The 15,658-nt window shown below is 37.4% G+C and overlaps 1 protein-coding gene across 1 annotated transcript; it reads right to left on the bottom strand.

The window, feature by feature from the left end:
* Positions 1-1,042: 1,042 nt before the first annotated feature.
* LOC132040158 (COP1-interacting protein 7) lies at positions 1,043-15,654 on the bottom strand. The gene is given in 13 exon segments (XM_059430776.1): positions 1,043-1,395; positions 7,007-7,090; positions 8,462-9,811; positions 9,814-9,862; positions 9,995-12,227; positions 12,466-12,618; positions 12,705-12,747; positions 13,111-13,138; positions 13,225-13,324; positions 13,408-13,590; positions 13,683-13,814; positions 14,443-14,577; positions 15,354-15,654. Coding segments are annotated over 11 exon segments (4,347 nt in total). The 5' UTR covers positions 13,742-13,814; positions 14,443-14,577; positions 15,354-15,654; the 3' UTR covers positions 1,043-1,330.
* Between the last annotated feature and the right edge of the window lie 4 nt (positions 15,655-15,658).

The following is a 15,658-nucleotide window of genomic DNA, read 5'->3' as shown; positions in this document are numbered from 1 at the left end:
TTATGAAATCGGGTTATTTGAATCAATTTGGGGATTTCCGTCAAATGAAAGATAAATTTGTTAACTTTCATAACGACAGGGATATAAATGATCCAAAATTAGATCGGAGGATATTTTTAACCATTAAAACAAAGTAGAGGGATATTTTTGATCCTTTTCCCTCTAAACTATTGTTGTAATTCGCTGTTAACTATTTCAAAAAAATAAAAGGATAATATGGCAATTTCTTTTGGAATTGGCGCACCTAATTGGTAAATTATTTCCTTTTCTTTTTATAAAATAATGTTCTGGTAGTGTTTGTGAATTGTGGGTCAGCTTGTAGGCAATAGTGAGGTTCTGAACAACAACAAAAAGAACTTGGACACAAGGTGGCTGCACTTGTTTTCCCCGGTTTTTTTATACTCGTTCGAAAATTGTTTTCATGAAAAATAAGCGATTTTCTTACTTATTTTTTAATATTTCGTAAGTAAGCAAAAACTATTATCTCAAAAACACTTATATATTACCACTTGGCTTTAGAAAAATATGTCTACTAAAAAAAATGAGTGTTTATATATATATATATTTTTTTTTAAAGCCACGTGGCATTTTTTTTAATTAAAAAAGAAACTAAATGATTTTACAAAAAAAACCCGTCAGCAAAAAAAGTATATTTGCACTATTTTGTAACAGTAGGGATATATATACACCGCTTTTTTAACCAGGGGTATATCTACTCTAAATTACAAAGTTGAGGGGTGTATTTGCACCTTTTCCCTAAATAAAATCCCAATGACGCCTCATGCTACAACCTGAAATTTGCAAATTGACCCATTGCTACTATACTTGCATGAGCAAACACATTGCACGGGCGCCATCGAGAAATTCTAGAGGTCTAGGCAACGCAAAATGACATTGTGGCACTAGATAACGAGGTCATATGTCGCGATGTACCGTATATTACAACCTTTAATACAGCAGAATCAAATAGCTACCCTTCTTACTCACGACATTGATTTTTGAACAAAATCCCATCTTCTGATATTTACCCAAAATCAAGGTATATGGCAACGTAAGAAAAGAATGCTCTTAACTTACAAAATCACATTAACATTCCTCTTCAAGGACCTGTCATCTCAAGATAATATACAACACTATGTTCCGAGAAAATTGCTAGAGATACCTAAGTGGAAGCAAGCCCTCTCAAGCCCCATGACATACTAACTATACACCATACACAGATGACTGTAGAACACCCTACCTCAATCTCTTATCTGGTAAATTACTGTTTGAATATCGCAAAGGAAATTCCAAACGTTTGACCAGTGGGAATTATTATACTTTGAAAGTGCTATCTTGGTTTTGATTCAGTTCCTTTGCTTCTGAATGTCGATAAGGAAAAAAATGATTTTGGAGCTGTAAAAACAGTAAATTAAACAAAAGTTAGCATGTAAAATACTTCGGATGACTGAAGCAATGATAAATTTCACAGACTTTAAATTTCTACAATAGAGTAATACCAAAGGTGTTGTAAATACGATGATATGCAGTTTCAATTTTAACCAATTAAACACAGGAAGTAACAACTAACAAGCATTAGAATTCAGATGGAAGAACAGTACTGATAGTGCAAACGTTTAGCTGCACGAGCGTACAAGATTTGGGAGTTTCAACTGGACGTCTAGTCTAAATTGGTAAGATCCTAACCATGAAAAGATTAAGTGATAAGCTACCAAGAAAAATGCATTATCCAAACATGAGTTTTTCAAAAAACTTAACCAGTTTAAAGAGTCTAGTAGAAAACTGTTAACAGATTGTATAGGAATGGCACTTTTTCGCCTCTCTTTGTGACCCTTTTTTTTATTGAGGAATATCCTCTAATTCCTACTTCGATTACATGCTCATGAAATTCCAGTTTAAGAAGATAGGGTGTTGTTTGTAGAGAATCATATTAAGCCATAGATTCTCTACTTTTTGGTATTGCTTGTATACAAGAGATTTTCAACTGCTCAAATATGCCATCCAACTATCGGAAATGGCTCATCTATGCCACTCATCATTAGTTCGGCTCATTTATGCCATCGCCGTTACCAAAATGGTTCATTCATGCCATTTTTCATTAATTTGGATCGGTTTTTTTAATTAATGTTGATTTGGTATTAATGATTAAAATTGAGATGTTGATTTGATATTAATGATTAAGATTAATAGCTTAATTTTAGGAATATATGGTATTAATGTAATTGATTAGAAATTGATTGTGTAATATTGTCTTTCCTTATTTAGTCTTAGAACTCATGTATAAGTACCCATTCTTATGGGTTGTATAATTATTCACAAATACAAGAAGCCTTTTCTTCTTGCTAAAAATCTTCATGGGATCAGAGCCATTGCTGCCTTTTTGAGGTGAGTTTTCTGCTCTCGCAGCACTAAGGTTCCGTGTTTTATCAAAGAGGTCGAGTTTTTCTCTCTTTGTGGTTGTCCGCACAAAAAACTCCTCCCATTCAGTTCGTTTCTGGATTGTTTTTCTCTGTTGGGGTCATTGGAACATTCTGATCCTATCCTACCAGTTTCAATTTTTTTCAATCACCGGAATTAGGATTCCGGCGTGGCAGCCAACTTTTCGGCGATTTTTTTCTGATTTTTTTTTTTTTCAGATCTCGGGTCGTAGGCCTATTCTGACCCTTCCCATCCAGGTTCTAAAGTTGCTCTTTTCAGATTCTAAATTTTGTTTGGGTTATTATCTGTTAAAATTATGGGTGACACAAAAATGGTAGATAATATGGGTGACACTACTTCTGGAGAGACTGTCTCAGGATGAAGTTTAACATCTTCGCCGTCTTCTGAACAAACTTGACTCTTCTAGTGTTGCTAGCTCCAATTATATGCAGTCAAGTATTGCTTTTAATGCTCAGCTTAATTGCTGGATTATTGATTCTGGTGCGAATAGACACATGACAGACTCTTCTAAAGGCCTGCAAAATTACTCTCCTAGTCCCAAAGGGGATTATGTCAGAATAGCCAATGGCTCCCTAACCCCTGTCTCTGGAACAGGTTCAATCATTTGTACTCCTCATATTACCTTATCATCCATTCTTCATGTGCCTAATTTTCCTATTAACCTATTATCTGTTAGCGCTATCACCAAAGAACTAAACTGTAGTGTCAGATTCTTTCCTGATTATGTGTTTTCAAGACCTTCATACAAAGAAGATTGGCGATGGTAGATCGTATGATGGCTTATATTTGATCGATGGAACTCGAGACTCGGTCGCTTTTTGTAGGAAATAAGGATGTCAACCGAGAAATAATACGGAGGGCAAGAGGTTGGGGCACCCATCTTTTTTGGCTTTAAAAAAGTTATACCCCTAGTTTATTTTCTAGAATCGAGTTCGAATCTTTGTCTTGTGATGCATGTGAATATGCCAAGCACACTAAAAACTCTTATCCTTTGAGTGACAATAAAAGCACAATTCCCTTTTCGACAATTCATTTTGATGTCTGGGGTCCTACTCAAACACGTTCTTTGTCTGGTAGTCAATGGTTTGTTTGGATAGGCCTGATTTGATAACTTACTCAAAAATAAATGAAATCATAATGCAGAAGAAGTCATAATGATAGATTGCCACTTAAAACTCTTAATTTTCGTAGCCTTTAGAAGCTTTAAAGGGGATGTCATTCTAGTAGCTGCCTACCTCATCAATAGAATGCCACTTAAAACTCTTAATTTTCAGAGTCCTTTAGAAGCTTTAAAGGGTAAAAATGACTATACTGTTCCTCCAAAGATATTTGGGTGTGTTTGCTTGTTCAAACTCAGGAACTCCGGGAAACTTGAACCAGAGCTCTTAAAAAAAAAAAATGTGTCTTTATTGGGTATTCTCCAACACGAAAAAGGTACAATGTTATCGCCTCTCTTTTAGGAGATTCTTTGTCAATATGGATGTTACCTTTCAGGAATTTGAGCCCTATTTCAGTATTACACCATCACCTCTTCAGGGGGGAGAATTATAAGGAAGAAGAGATGGTTTTTCCTAGTTCTATTGTTGAAACTACTGCCACAAGGGAAAGTGAAATTGGAGAAAGAATTCAGGGGGAGACTATTGAAACTACTGCCATAAGAGAAAGTGAAATTGGAGAAAGAATTCAGGGGGAGACTGTTGGCGTTTGGATAGGCCTGATTTGATAACTTACTCAAGGAGAAATAGAGCAGAAGAAGCCATCATTTACTATTCTAAATGGAAGAAATTGGAAGAAATGAAGACTTTATCAAAGAATGAGACTGAACCTTCTTCTTCTGGTGAGTTATCTATACTTCCTAATGAGTTAGATTAAGATTGAGACTATTGCTCACAGGATTATCAAGGACATTAGATCTTGCAAAAAACACCCTATTATCTAACTTTGTTTCCTAATCTTGGCCTGGGACTTACAAGTTTCATTTGTCGGAGATTCCTCCTATAAAAAGGTATGCCCTTGTCTATTCTCTATAGCTGTCTATTCCCTAAGCGATGATCTCGAGGAACAAAGCTTTGCAATCACACCCTTTATAAGACATGGAAAACTCAAGCTATGATGGAAGAAATGAAGACTTTATCAAAGAAGCGCTGAGAGCGCGCGCCAAAAGGCGAGAAGGCTTGGCGAGGCTCCATCGCCTTTACGGCGTGGCAGGCGAGCAACAAAAAAGAAGCGCGCTTGGCGCCATTGGTTGCAAATGGGTCTTAACTTTAAAACAATTAAAAGAAGTGATGGTTCCATAAAAATAGTAAGGGTTTTTGTTTGCCTTCAAAATAAGATTTCTCCTAAAGGATTCTTTCTTCTTCTTTCTTATTTATGAGTGGATTATCAAGAGACATTTCTTCTTTTCCGCAAAAATGCCCTATTTCCGGCCATCTGAATTTTTTTTTTCCTTCTTTTCTCTTCTTCTTTTTCTGTTTTTTCTCTGTTTTTTTCTCCTCTGTTGTTTGCTCTGTTTTTTTCTCCTCTGTTTTTCCTCTGCATTTTCTCTGTTTGGACCAGTGAGGCAGTGGTTGTTTTGCTTCCTTTTTTTCTGTTCAATAAAGTTTAAATTTTGTTAAACAGTTATAAACAGTAGGTTCAAATTCAATGGACTTTTAGTATTGCACTATTGCTTAAATTTTAGTGTTGCTTGTCTTGTCATAGAATTATAAAGCAATGATCATTCAAGTTCTGGTTAGTATCTACAATCAATTTTAATTTTTGGATCACATATTTGCTAATATGTTATTGCTAGTAGATTTTGATTATTTACATATTCAATTAAATATTTTATGTTGATGACATAGTAATGACGCCGAGATGACAAAGAAGAGATGAAAACACTGACCCGATTGAAGAAGTTGTTGGCACAGGAATTTGAGATCAAGGATCTAGGAAAATTGCAGTACTTCTTGGGAATTGAAGTTGCTAGATCAAAAAGAGGAATCTTTATTTCTCAAAGAAAGTATATTCTGGATCTCTTGAAAGAAACAGGTATGACAGGTTGCAAACCAGCAGAATCACCCATTGAAAGCAATCACAAACTACAAAGCGGAGTTGGAAAGTCAGTTGATAAAGAGAGATATCAGAGGCTGGTTGGAAGACTCATTTATCTCTCTCACACTAGACCAGACATAGCCTAGTCAGCCAGCCTGGTGAGTCAGTTTATGCATGATCCCCGAGATCCTCATATGCAAGTTGTCTTTCAAATTTTGCAGTATTTGAAGTATGCTCCAGGAAAAGGTCTACTTTACTCCAGACATGGTCACCTCTAAATAGAAGCCTTTACAGATGCAGATTGGGCTAGATCTATAGATGAAAAAAGGTCTACATCCGGTTACTGTACACTAGTAGGAGGAAACTTGGTCACTTGGAGGAGCAAGAAGCAAAAAGCAAAGTGTAGTTGCTAGATCAAGTGCGGAGGCAGAATATAGAGCTATGGCCCAGGGTGTTTGTGAACTTTTGTGGTTACAAAAGATACTAGAAGAATTGAGATTGTCTGAAAAAAGGAAACTTTCCTTGTATTGTGACAACAAGGCTGCAATCAGTATAGCTCGAAATCCAGTCCAACATGACCGAACAAAGCATGTTGAAATTGATCGACACTTCATCAAAGAAAAAGTCACGAGTGATGTCTTGAGTTTGTTCCATGTGTCATCGGAAAAACAACTAGCTGATGTGTTTACCAAAGGCCTCAACAAACGGACTTTTCATACACTGGTTTGCAAGCTGGGCATGTGCGACATCTTTGCACCAACTTGAAGGGGAGTGTTGATTTGGTATTAATGATTAAGATTGAGATGTTGATTTGATATTGACAATTAAGATTGATAGCTAAATTTTAGGAATATATGGTATTAATGTAATTGATTAGAAATTGACTGTAATATTATCTTGCCTTATTTAGTCTTCGAACTCATGTATAAGTACCCATTCTTATGGGTTGTATAATTATTCAAAAATACAAGAAGCCTTTTCTTCTTGCTAAAAATCTACAATTTATTTGGAATTTAAAATTGGGCTGGTTTAATTAAACAACGTGAACCTCTAATTGGAGGCCACGTGTCATATCTGGTATTATAAAACCAGTGTTAATGAAAAATGGCATGAATGAGTGGTTTTAGTAACGGCGATGGTATTGATGAGCCATTTTGGTAACGGCGATGACATAAATAAACCAAATTATTGACGAGTGGCATAAATCAGCCATTTCCGATAGTTCAATGGCATATTTGAGCCTTTTCCGATTAAATTATTTACCTTATGAAAAAAATTAAATTTTGTAAGCTCTTTCCCTTTTGATGCTCTTTTTTTTTCGATAACACAAACCTGTAGTCTCTTTTCTATTATTATAAAGCAAGTGACTACTATGCTACCACAAGAAGCTTTTTACCATTTCGTTTGTCCCTTTTTAATGTTTGTGCTTATATACCTGGTGCAAAGTTTCTTCACATGGTGGCATTAAATTGATGAAAAATTAAAAACACAGAACATGACAGGAAAGACCAACTGTATTATACTAAGTAGTCACCTTTAATTGAGCTCCCTGATAAATAATCCTCCCTCGATTTGAAATTATCTGGAGGTGCCGGAATAGAAGTTTGCAAGGATTGAACTGCCAGAAGAAAAGATCGTTCAGTTAGTAACTTTAAATCCAGAATGTTAATAATAAAGCTGGAAAGAGATGACTGGATAATTCACTCAAACATGCATCTGAAGGAAAGTGAATGAAAAAACACCAACTGAACCTTCCAAAGCATCCTCATTTATATTTACATGCATAGAATGTAAGACCTAAAAACTCCAGGGTTTGGAGTCTTTTCCATATAATCCATGCTCGTGAAATTGACTTAACATTAGATAGAGCAAACGTGAAATGGACCACTTTGCAAAAAGAAAACTGAGGATCTCCTTTTCTTCTAAGGTTTCTTTATAGAGAAATCTCGGTAACACACTATCGTCCCTGAATTTTTGCCGGACATCTCCTTTTCTTCTAAGGTTTCTTTATAGAGAAATCTCGGTAACACACTATCGTCCCTGAATTTTTGCCGGACATACAAGAAACACCACAGTGATCTGCGCACAATATCATCTGCTACCACTTAATTTTTTTCATGTGTTTATGTAGAAAGATATTATTTGGAATCGGAACAAAATGGACCTAATAGAGTTGAATGGACATACATGATTCATATAGCCAACCAGATTCAATATAGCTGATTGATTGATGTAGAAAAAGAGGGGAGCTTTGGCACAACTGGTAAAGTTGCTGCCATGTGACCAGGAGGTCACGGGTTTGAGCCATGGAAATAGCCTATTGCAGATATGCAGGGTGAGGCTGCGTACAATAGACCCTTGTGGGTCCGGCCCTTCCCCCGACCCCACGCATAGGGGGAGCTTAGTGCAACGGGCTGCCCTTTTTTTTTTTGGACTGATGTAGAAAAACAAATAATAGGAACTTTGAAACTCAAATAGTAACAGAGTTAAAACACACCAGCTGAAGTTGCAGAGAGTAAGCACATTTATTTTCCTCAAGCACCATAACTACTTCCTTCTTTTCAATAAGTAAATTTCATAGAATCATATCTCTAATTACGTGACGTATGATTCACCCTCACCTTTTGTCCTCCACAAGAATCGTTATGACTAAAAAAGATCCCTTTAGTTTTAATATTCAGTTACACACTTCCTACTCAGATACTTTTGCATGTAACTATAGTACTATTTTGTTTGTTCGGTTGTCAAATTTCCTCAATAAATACACCAAAATCCGGGTATCCTGGACTTATTATATATGGTAACAATAACTCTTGAACTGATCAATAATATCATTTTGTTAACACTGTCACCACAACAATTAACAATTAGAACAATTTTTCAAATTTCAGGTGACCAATATTAATCTGCCATATAGAAACAAGAAATCTTTCTTCTTCTTTCTTTTTGAAAAATCTTTCTTTTATAGAATGAAACATCAAAATTTTACCTCGTTCATTGAAAAGCTCATCCCCATACAAGCTATCATCGGGTGGATGCCCTTGTGAGAGGCCCATTCTTGACTTTCTAAGATATTCTGAAGATCGATTATAAGGATCACGTCCGTCTTCTGTGTCATCATCTCCTTCAGAGGCATTTGCAGAAATCAGGTCAACTAAACTATCTGTGCCACGATTTTTCTTCCCAAATTTCAATAACCGTTTAAATCCTCCAGCAGTATCCTTGCGTGATTGACTTTGAGCAGAATTTGCAACAAACATAGGTTTCTGAGCCATTCCCCATTTCTTCCTAATTCTAGCTGCATCACTCTCCATCTGACTTAGAGACTGTGAATTCCAGGACACAGGACTTCCCACAGGCGAGTCCACAGATGCATCAATATCAGACATCTCCTGAGTATAAGAAAAAGGGTGGTGAGCATGTAAATTCCATGAGACATGACTTTCTCCCTGTGAATCTGGTACAATTCCACCAGAAAGAAACTCAGAAGGCAAAACAGCTGCCAGAGCAGAGTCCACCCGAGAAAATGATCTCAAAACATCACCACTTTCTGATCCAGAGCCAGAAGTCACCATCTTCTCTGAATCATGGCTCAGTCTTGGCTCCCCATTATCAAAGTTCTCCCGAAGTTCAGCTGTCATGTTCTCAAATTCTTCCTCTTCTATTTCCTGGACCCTATCTGTTGTGTCTTCAGGCTCAAGGACCATGTCATCATATTCGTTATCATTGTCCTCAACCTTAGATACGACAGAAAACCCTTTCTTAGTCAGACCACCTCTAGTGCTGAAGACAGGGTCCTTACCCTTTATTGACAAAGTCTTCCCATCTGAATCTTTTAGAAATTTATCACTGAGAATTTGCTCCATCTCATCCTGTTCAAACCTGAGAGGTGCCACAACACCATCTGAACTCAAAGGAGATGCTTCCCTAAATTCTCCCACATTGGCAGAGCTTTTCCTCAAGGGTTGTGATCGCCGTGATTTGTCCTCCTTGACAAGAGATACCCCTTCACTGGAGCTTTTGTCACGGGTATAATTTCTAGATTGTGAACGAGCTGTTTTACCAACTGCAGAAGAAGACTTGGTGTTTTCCTTTCTGATGTCAGAGAAGTTTGGAACAGACTGAGCAAGAGGATTGTCAGATTGAAATCTTCGTCTACCTGAAGTACTACTAGAAGCTTTCTTGCCAGACCTTGGAGCAGGTACTACTGAGGTGCGAGGTGTGGATGAAGAACAACTTTTGACAGGTAATAGTTTCTTGTTCTGAGCGTTTCTAGAACCATCTTCCCCAACAGATATTCTATCAAAAGACCTGTCTTCAGCATATTTTTTCTGCTTTTGAAATCAGACATATCTTCTTCGTCATAACTTTGCTCAAAAACAAATTGTTGCTGCCAAAACAAATTGTTTCAGGGTCAGTTACATGTATCGCAAGAGAACCAAACAAAAAGAACAAAAAATGGAAATGCTACACATGTGATGTAGGTATTGCTGAATTTATTGATAGAACATAACTAAAATACCTGGTCTCTCGTCAAAATTGACCTAGAATTAAATGATCTGAGTCTGTCAGCACGCATATGGGAACTAGAAACAGCACTGTCCTTGTCAGCAGATCCTGCAAACTTGGCCTTCATCTCAGCTCTACTCCTCTCAAGGCTATTCTCCATAGCCCTCAGTTTGGCTTCCTTCTCTGCTCTCTTAGAATTCCATTCTTCCCTAAGTTTTGCATCCCTTTTCTGCATGTATCTCTCATAGAACCTTCCTCGAGAGCCATCTGAAAGACTTAGCTCAGAGGAAGCCATATTTAAAACATCTCTCTGATTGACAGCCTCTTTAGTCAGGGGAGTAATAGCGGATCTGTCTATATCATCGGAATTTGTGACAGATTCATTCAACATGTAATTGTCAGATAATTGAACAACAACATTATCTACAACAGGCTTCCTGTTGGAAGATGCTGCAACTTGCCGGCCTTGTACGTCGCTGGCCTTACTTTTCCTGGTAGAATTAGATTGGTCTTCAGGAGCACGTAATTTGTGTTCAGAAAAAAGCCTTTCAAGCTCATTAGCTTTCATTTTCAAGTCATCATTCATTTCCTGGTTTCCTTTTGACTGCCTTACCCTCTGAACTTGCCCTATAGGGGATGTCAAAAATGACTTGGATCCCTCCTGAGCCTCCATAAACATTTTACCGGGCATCACTTTGCTAGTTCCAAAATTGCTTTGACCCCTGCTATCTTGTGCCGTCCTGATCTGTTCAGCAGCACCACCTTGTTTTTTAAGCTTCATTACTTGGTGTCTGAAATCCTCTCCCTTTGATGCAGAAGCACCAGCTAATTTCTCATGTGGGGCCAACTCATCCTTTTCAACTTCCTCAGTGCCGCCAGGGGATCGCCATCTTGATTGCAGATAAGGAGAATTATCAATGCCTTTAGCAGAAAAAGATTCTGTGACTTCTACTCTAGAACTACTATCCAACTGCACAGAGTCCTCTGTAGTCCTTTGCGAGGCCTTATCTCGTAATTGTGAAACTGAAAGATCACTTGATCCAACTTCCCCCTTCTGATTCCAAATCTTGGCCTGCACAGATTCACGCTCTTGCTGAGCACCATGATTCTTCACGCCAGCAGCCTGACGAACCAATTGGCCTTTGCTCCCGCCAAGCTCATCACCTCCTTGGGAACCCTTGAAGTTTGAGTTGGGAGTCGAAGCAATTTGATCGCTCTTACTACCAGAAGATGTGAGCAACTGTCCTCCAGGTTCCAGTTGATTTTTCAGACTCTTTTCCTCAGCCCTTCTAATAAGTGTGATTGACCTAGCCTTTCGACTAGCTTGATCTTTCCATCCATCACTACCAAGGATACCTGAAGTAGTATTTGATGTAGACTTAGAAGAATCTTCAATGTTCCTACAAGAATCAGTTAATCGCTTTGCACTAGCCGCCTCTTCCTTTTCATTTGTGTACGCAACCCTCAAATTATTGTCTGTCTGTTCATTTAATTTGCTGTCACCAGCCATAGATGGAACACTACATAAATTTGGCCTGCCAAAACTTACTGTATCAGTCAAGCCTGATGCCTTTTGGTCCTTTGACTTGGACTGAGAAGCAGAGGTAGAAGATGGAGTGTGTTGAGGGCTCTCAGTGTCCTTCTTGTCACCAGTCAAATCAATGCTCATATCACTGGCACCACTCCATCTTCTCAACACCGCTTTTTCAATGACAGGTGGAGCTGAGACATCAGATGACAACCTCCGAAGCTCTACAGGTTTTCCAACTACTGGCTTGCCAGCGCTCCCAGAACTTTCCTCCTTCTGCTTGTTCTCAAACAAGCTGATACGGTCCTGCACGCTGAGCCGCCTTCTATGTCTACTAAGCTCGGCCGATTCGGCTTGCTTGGATGAAGTGTCGTCTTCCTTTTCTTTCTCAACAATGACATCCGTTTCCTTACTTTTCTCTTCTGATTTTATGCTTGATTCTCGGCTGGGTTGCAAGGGGGATGTCAGTTGATGACATGTCGAGGGCATATATTGGTCAAGGTGGTGTGGAAGTTGCTGTTGTTTGATAAAATAGGATTCTCGACTGGTAGAATGGGACAAAGTGGGTGGCGGGTTGGAAATAGCAGGGTCCTCGTCAATCGACATGTCTGATCCATAAGAGCACCGAACAGCTTGATCATCTCTTTGCACCCCTTTCCACGGATTGATCAAGTCTGGCCGCCTCTCACTCAAGGCTATAAATTTGTTGCATGCTTCACTGAAAAGGAAAGAGATCCATTTAGATATTTGAGATAGTGAAAAGGTAATAAAATGATCTGATTCCATAACAACAACAACAACAACAATCATTGGTTGTTGTTATCCTAACTTAAATTACAACAATTAGGATATTGGGGTATATTGAACCCTAGACTAACTTCCGCAAGCGGACATAGGTGGAGGAAGGAAGGTTTGAAAAGAGCTAATGAACAAAGAAAGGCTCAAGATATTCTTACTTCAATCGAAGGGCACCAAACTGGTCTGCAAACATTTGAAGTTCTGAAACTGTGTCTAGATTGAAACCTGCTGCTGCTGCACGAGAAGAAGCCGTACATAAGTCCTGCCTTACTGCAGTAAGCCTCACATCAATAGCTCGCAATAACTCCTTCCTGTGTAAACAGGCAATAGGGAACATGAAATGAAGCAACAAATGCTACAAGCAAATTATGCATGAAGAAGCAAAAAGAAGTTATACTTTGTTGCATCAGATGCTACTGTAACTCCAGATCCACCACTTCCTGGAAGAATTATGAAGTCGATAGCAACGTCAGAGAAAACCAGCAGAAAGCCACAGAACTAGTGGATTAAATACAGTAATTTTGATTGAAATTAAGTCTTGAATTTCAAATCCAATAGCCAAAATTAACACCATGAATAATGGAATAACAAACTTGGAAAGGCATTTTAAACACGCTCGAATTTACAACTAAGACAGCTTATTAAGTAATAATAACTAAAAAAACCAGGTGAACTTATCGAATTAATGTTCATCAAATGTTGTAAAGGCATTCAAGACCACCCAAAAAATGCCTATAATTTCATGGTTTCTACCCAGAGGAACGTTCTTTAACCAATACAGATAGGTTGTCGGGCATTCTTACCTGTGCTATTAAACTGATGCCTTTCTCCCTGAAATAAAGGAAAAAGAAAGTCATAATTTTACTAATTAGTTAAGTCACTCGTATATGACAGTTTACAATGACAAAGTTAATTACCTGGGAATATATTCTTCGAGCGGCTTCAAGCTGAGACATTTCTGCATCCAAGGTATTGACAAGCTCCAAAACTTCTGGTGTGCTAACAAACCTCACAAACCTGGAATACATGTGACATCAATGATTAATCACATCACTCTTCATTTTCCCAGTTTTCCCTTGACAAGCAGCACGGGTAATTACCTTTCTAGAGTTCCCTTTGTGAACCATGTTTCAGAATTTTTACGCCTTTTAACTTCAAGCTTGATACACTGAACTTCCAATGCAACTTGTTCTTCTGCAACCTTTAAATGGGTCACAAACGGCTTCAATAATCCTGATGCCAGTTTCTCCGTGTTTCCATTACTCGAAACAAACAATTCACATCTGCCCAAGCAATTTACAATAATAAATGAGAGAAATTAGGAAAATTTATAAAGTTTCTCCATCAGTGCAAAAAATGCATAGCTATCACTCACCGAGAGCGTTTAGGTGACAGCTGGAAAACCGCATAATCAAGCAGCATACTGGTTTCCATCCTTCCCCTCCCCTCCTTGACTAAGACAGTGGAATCTTCAGATTGGCTTCTTTCATATATACCCTCGCCGCCTCTTAAATTTCAGGAAAAATCAAGAGTAAGTGTGAGCAACACATAGAATCCCATATATATATATATATATATATATATCCAGAAGAATAACAACTTTGTGAGTTTTTAACTAAGCTTGAGAGCCAGTGAGCATTGAATAGTTTCATAAGCAAAATAAAAATATATATTTCATGATGAGTAAGAGAATGAGTTATTTCAAATTTAATCTTTTACAAGATGATAGATGTTACTAAGAAAGTAGACGATTTTAAGCAGAATGTGTGTGACGAGTAGAATTTTATTAAAGCAAGATTTGATATGGCACAAGTATTAATGTGAAATTCCATCAGATCAGGTTATACATCAATCAATCAGCTATGCCTTAATGCCAAACTAGTAGGGTTTTGCTAGAGATATGAATCCACAGTATCAATTTTTAAATGCCAAATTCGGTTATAGACAAAACAAATTTCAAATGAAAAATCCAATGCAAAATTCCATATAAATATAACAAGAAAGCAGAATAAGCTAGCAATTCTTAGAGAGAAGTCCTCAGAAGTCTTAGATAAGCAAAGTTCAAACAGCTTTACTCATCGAGCACGAAATGCAATCAATGAGGAAGTGAAGGAATAGCAGAAGTAAGAACTCACCTTAACAACGTGAAGGCGGAGATCTTCAATTACCGAGCTAGATCGTCCCTTCAATTCATGTCTGAACTAGCATTCTGGTTTTTGCGGCTCTCTATCAGTTAGCAGAGCATGAACATAGTTTCCTCCTATCAGAACCTTTATTTTTCTAGCTATTTAGATGTATAAAAACCAACAAATCTCAAATTAGACAAATCCAATAGGTAACAACCGTATAAAAAAACCAAGTATGCAAAACAATATTTCCAAATCTCAGAACTAAGGCCCATTTGACCATGGATAATTTTCACTTTTTTCCGGAATTTTATTCTAGAATCATGTTTGGACTAGAATTGTTACAATTTTACGGAATTCGAAAAATTCATTATACCATTTTTCACACTGTTCACTCCAAATCACTCACAAAAATTCAACATTTTTCCAAATTTTATTCATGTCTAAACACAACTCTAATTTCCAAATACAGTGCCATTTTTCAACTTTTTTCCAAATACCATCTTGTATTCAAATTTCACATTTTTTATGTCCAAATGCCCACTAAGTCCTCACAACTCTTAGACAAGCAAAATCCAAACACCTATTAAACAGACGCGGATGCAGCCTAATAGCACCGGGTTCATCTGAACCCAATATTTTTGACGCAGAATATAAATTTATGTGTAAAAATTCATTAAAATTGCAACATATAGTAGGTATGAATCCTTAATTCTAAAAATATACTTGGCTCAATGCTAATAACCTTAAAGACTGAACCCATAGAGTTTAAATTCTTAATCCGCCTCTTTGTTATAAACAAAATGTAAGCAACGAGATTGACATCAAATTATGAACTTCAACAACTGAAAGAACCCTAGCAATTACGGTAAATGACTCCAAAAAAAAAAAAGGTAAAAATAGTGAAAATTAGAACTAACCTTAGTAATGTGAAGGCAAATATCTCCAATTTCTTAGCTAGATCGTTCTAATTCAGTTTAATTCATAACCAACATTTCGATTCTTGTGTTGTCTGTCATTTAACAGACAAATAAAGATAACTTTGTTCTTCTTTTATTTCTTTAAAGTAATAAGTAAACCCTAACAAGAGTGACTGAACCGCATTTTTGGTATATCCAATAGTGTTTGCTTTACTCTCTCTCTTTCTATGTATGGTGAAATAGGAGATACAGTAGTGAGAGAAGTGTTGAGTGGAAGGGAGATATTTGGACCAGTGTTTCTGGTT

This window comes from Lycium ferocissimum, chromosome 12 (assembly GCF_029784015.1).
Source record: "Lycium ferocissimum isolate CSIRO_LF1 chromosome 12, AGI_CSIRO_Lferr_CH_V1, whole genome shotgun sequence".
NCBI classification, from domain to species: Eukaryota; Viridiplantae; Streptophyta; class Magnoliopsida; order Solanales; family Solanaceae; genus Lycium; species Lycium ferocissimum.
The sequence above is the reverse complement of the archived record's forward strand: the minus strand, read 5'-3'. Positions and strand labels throughout refer to the sequence as shown.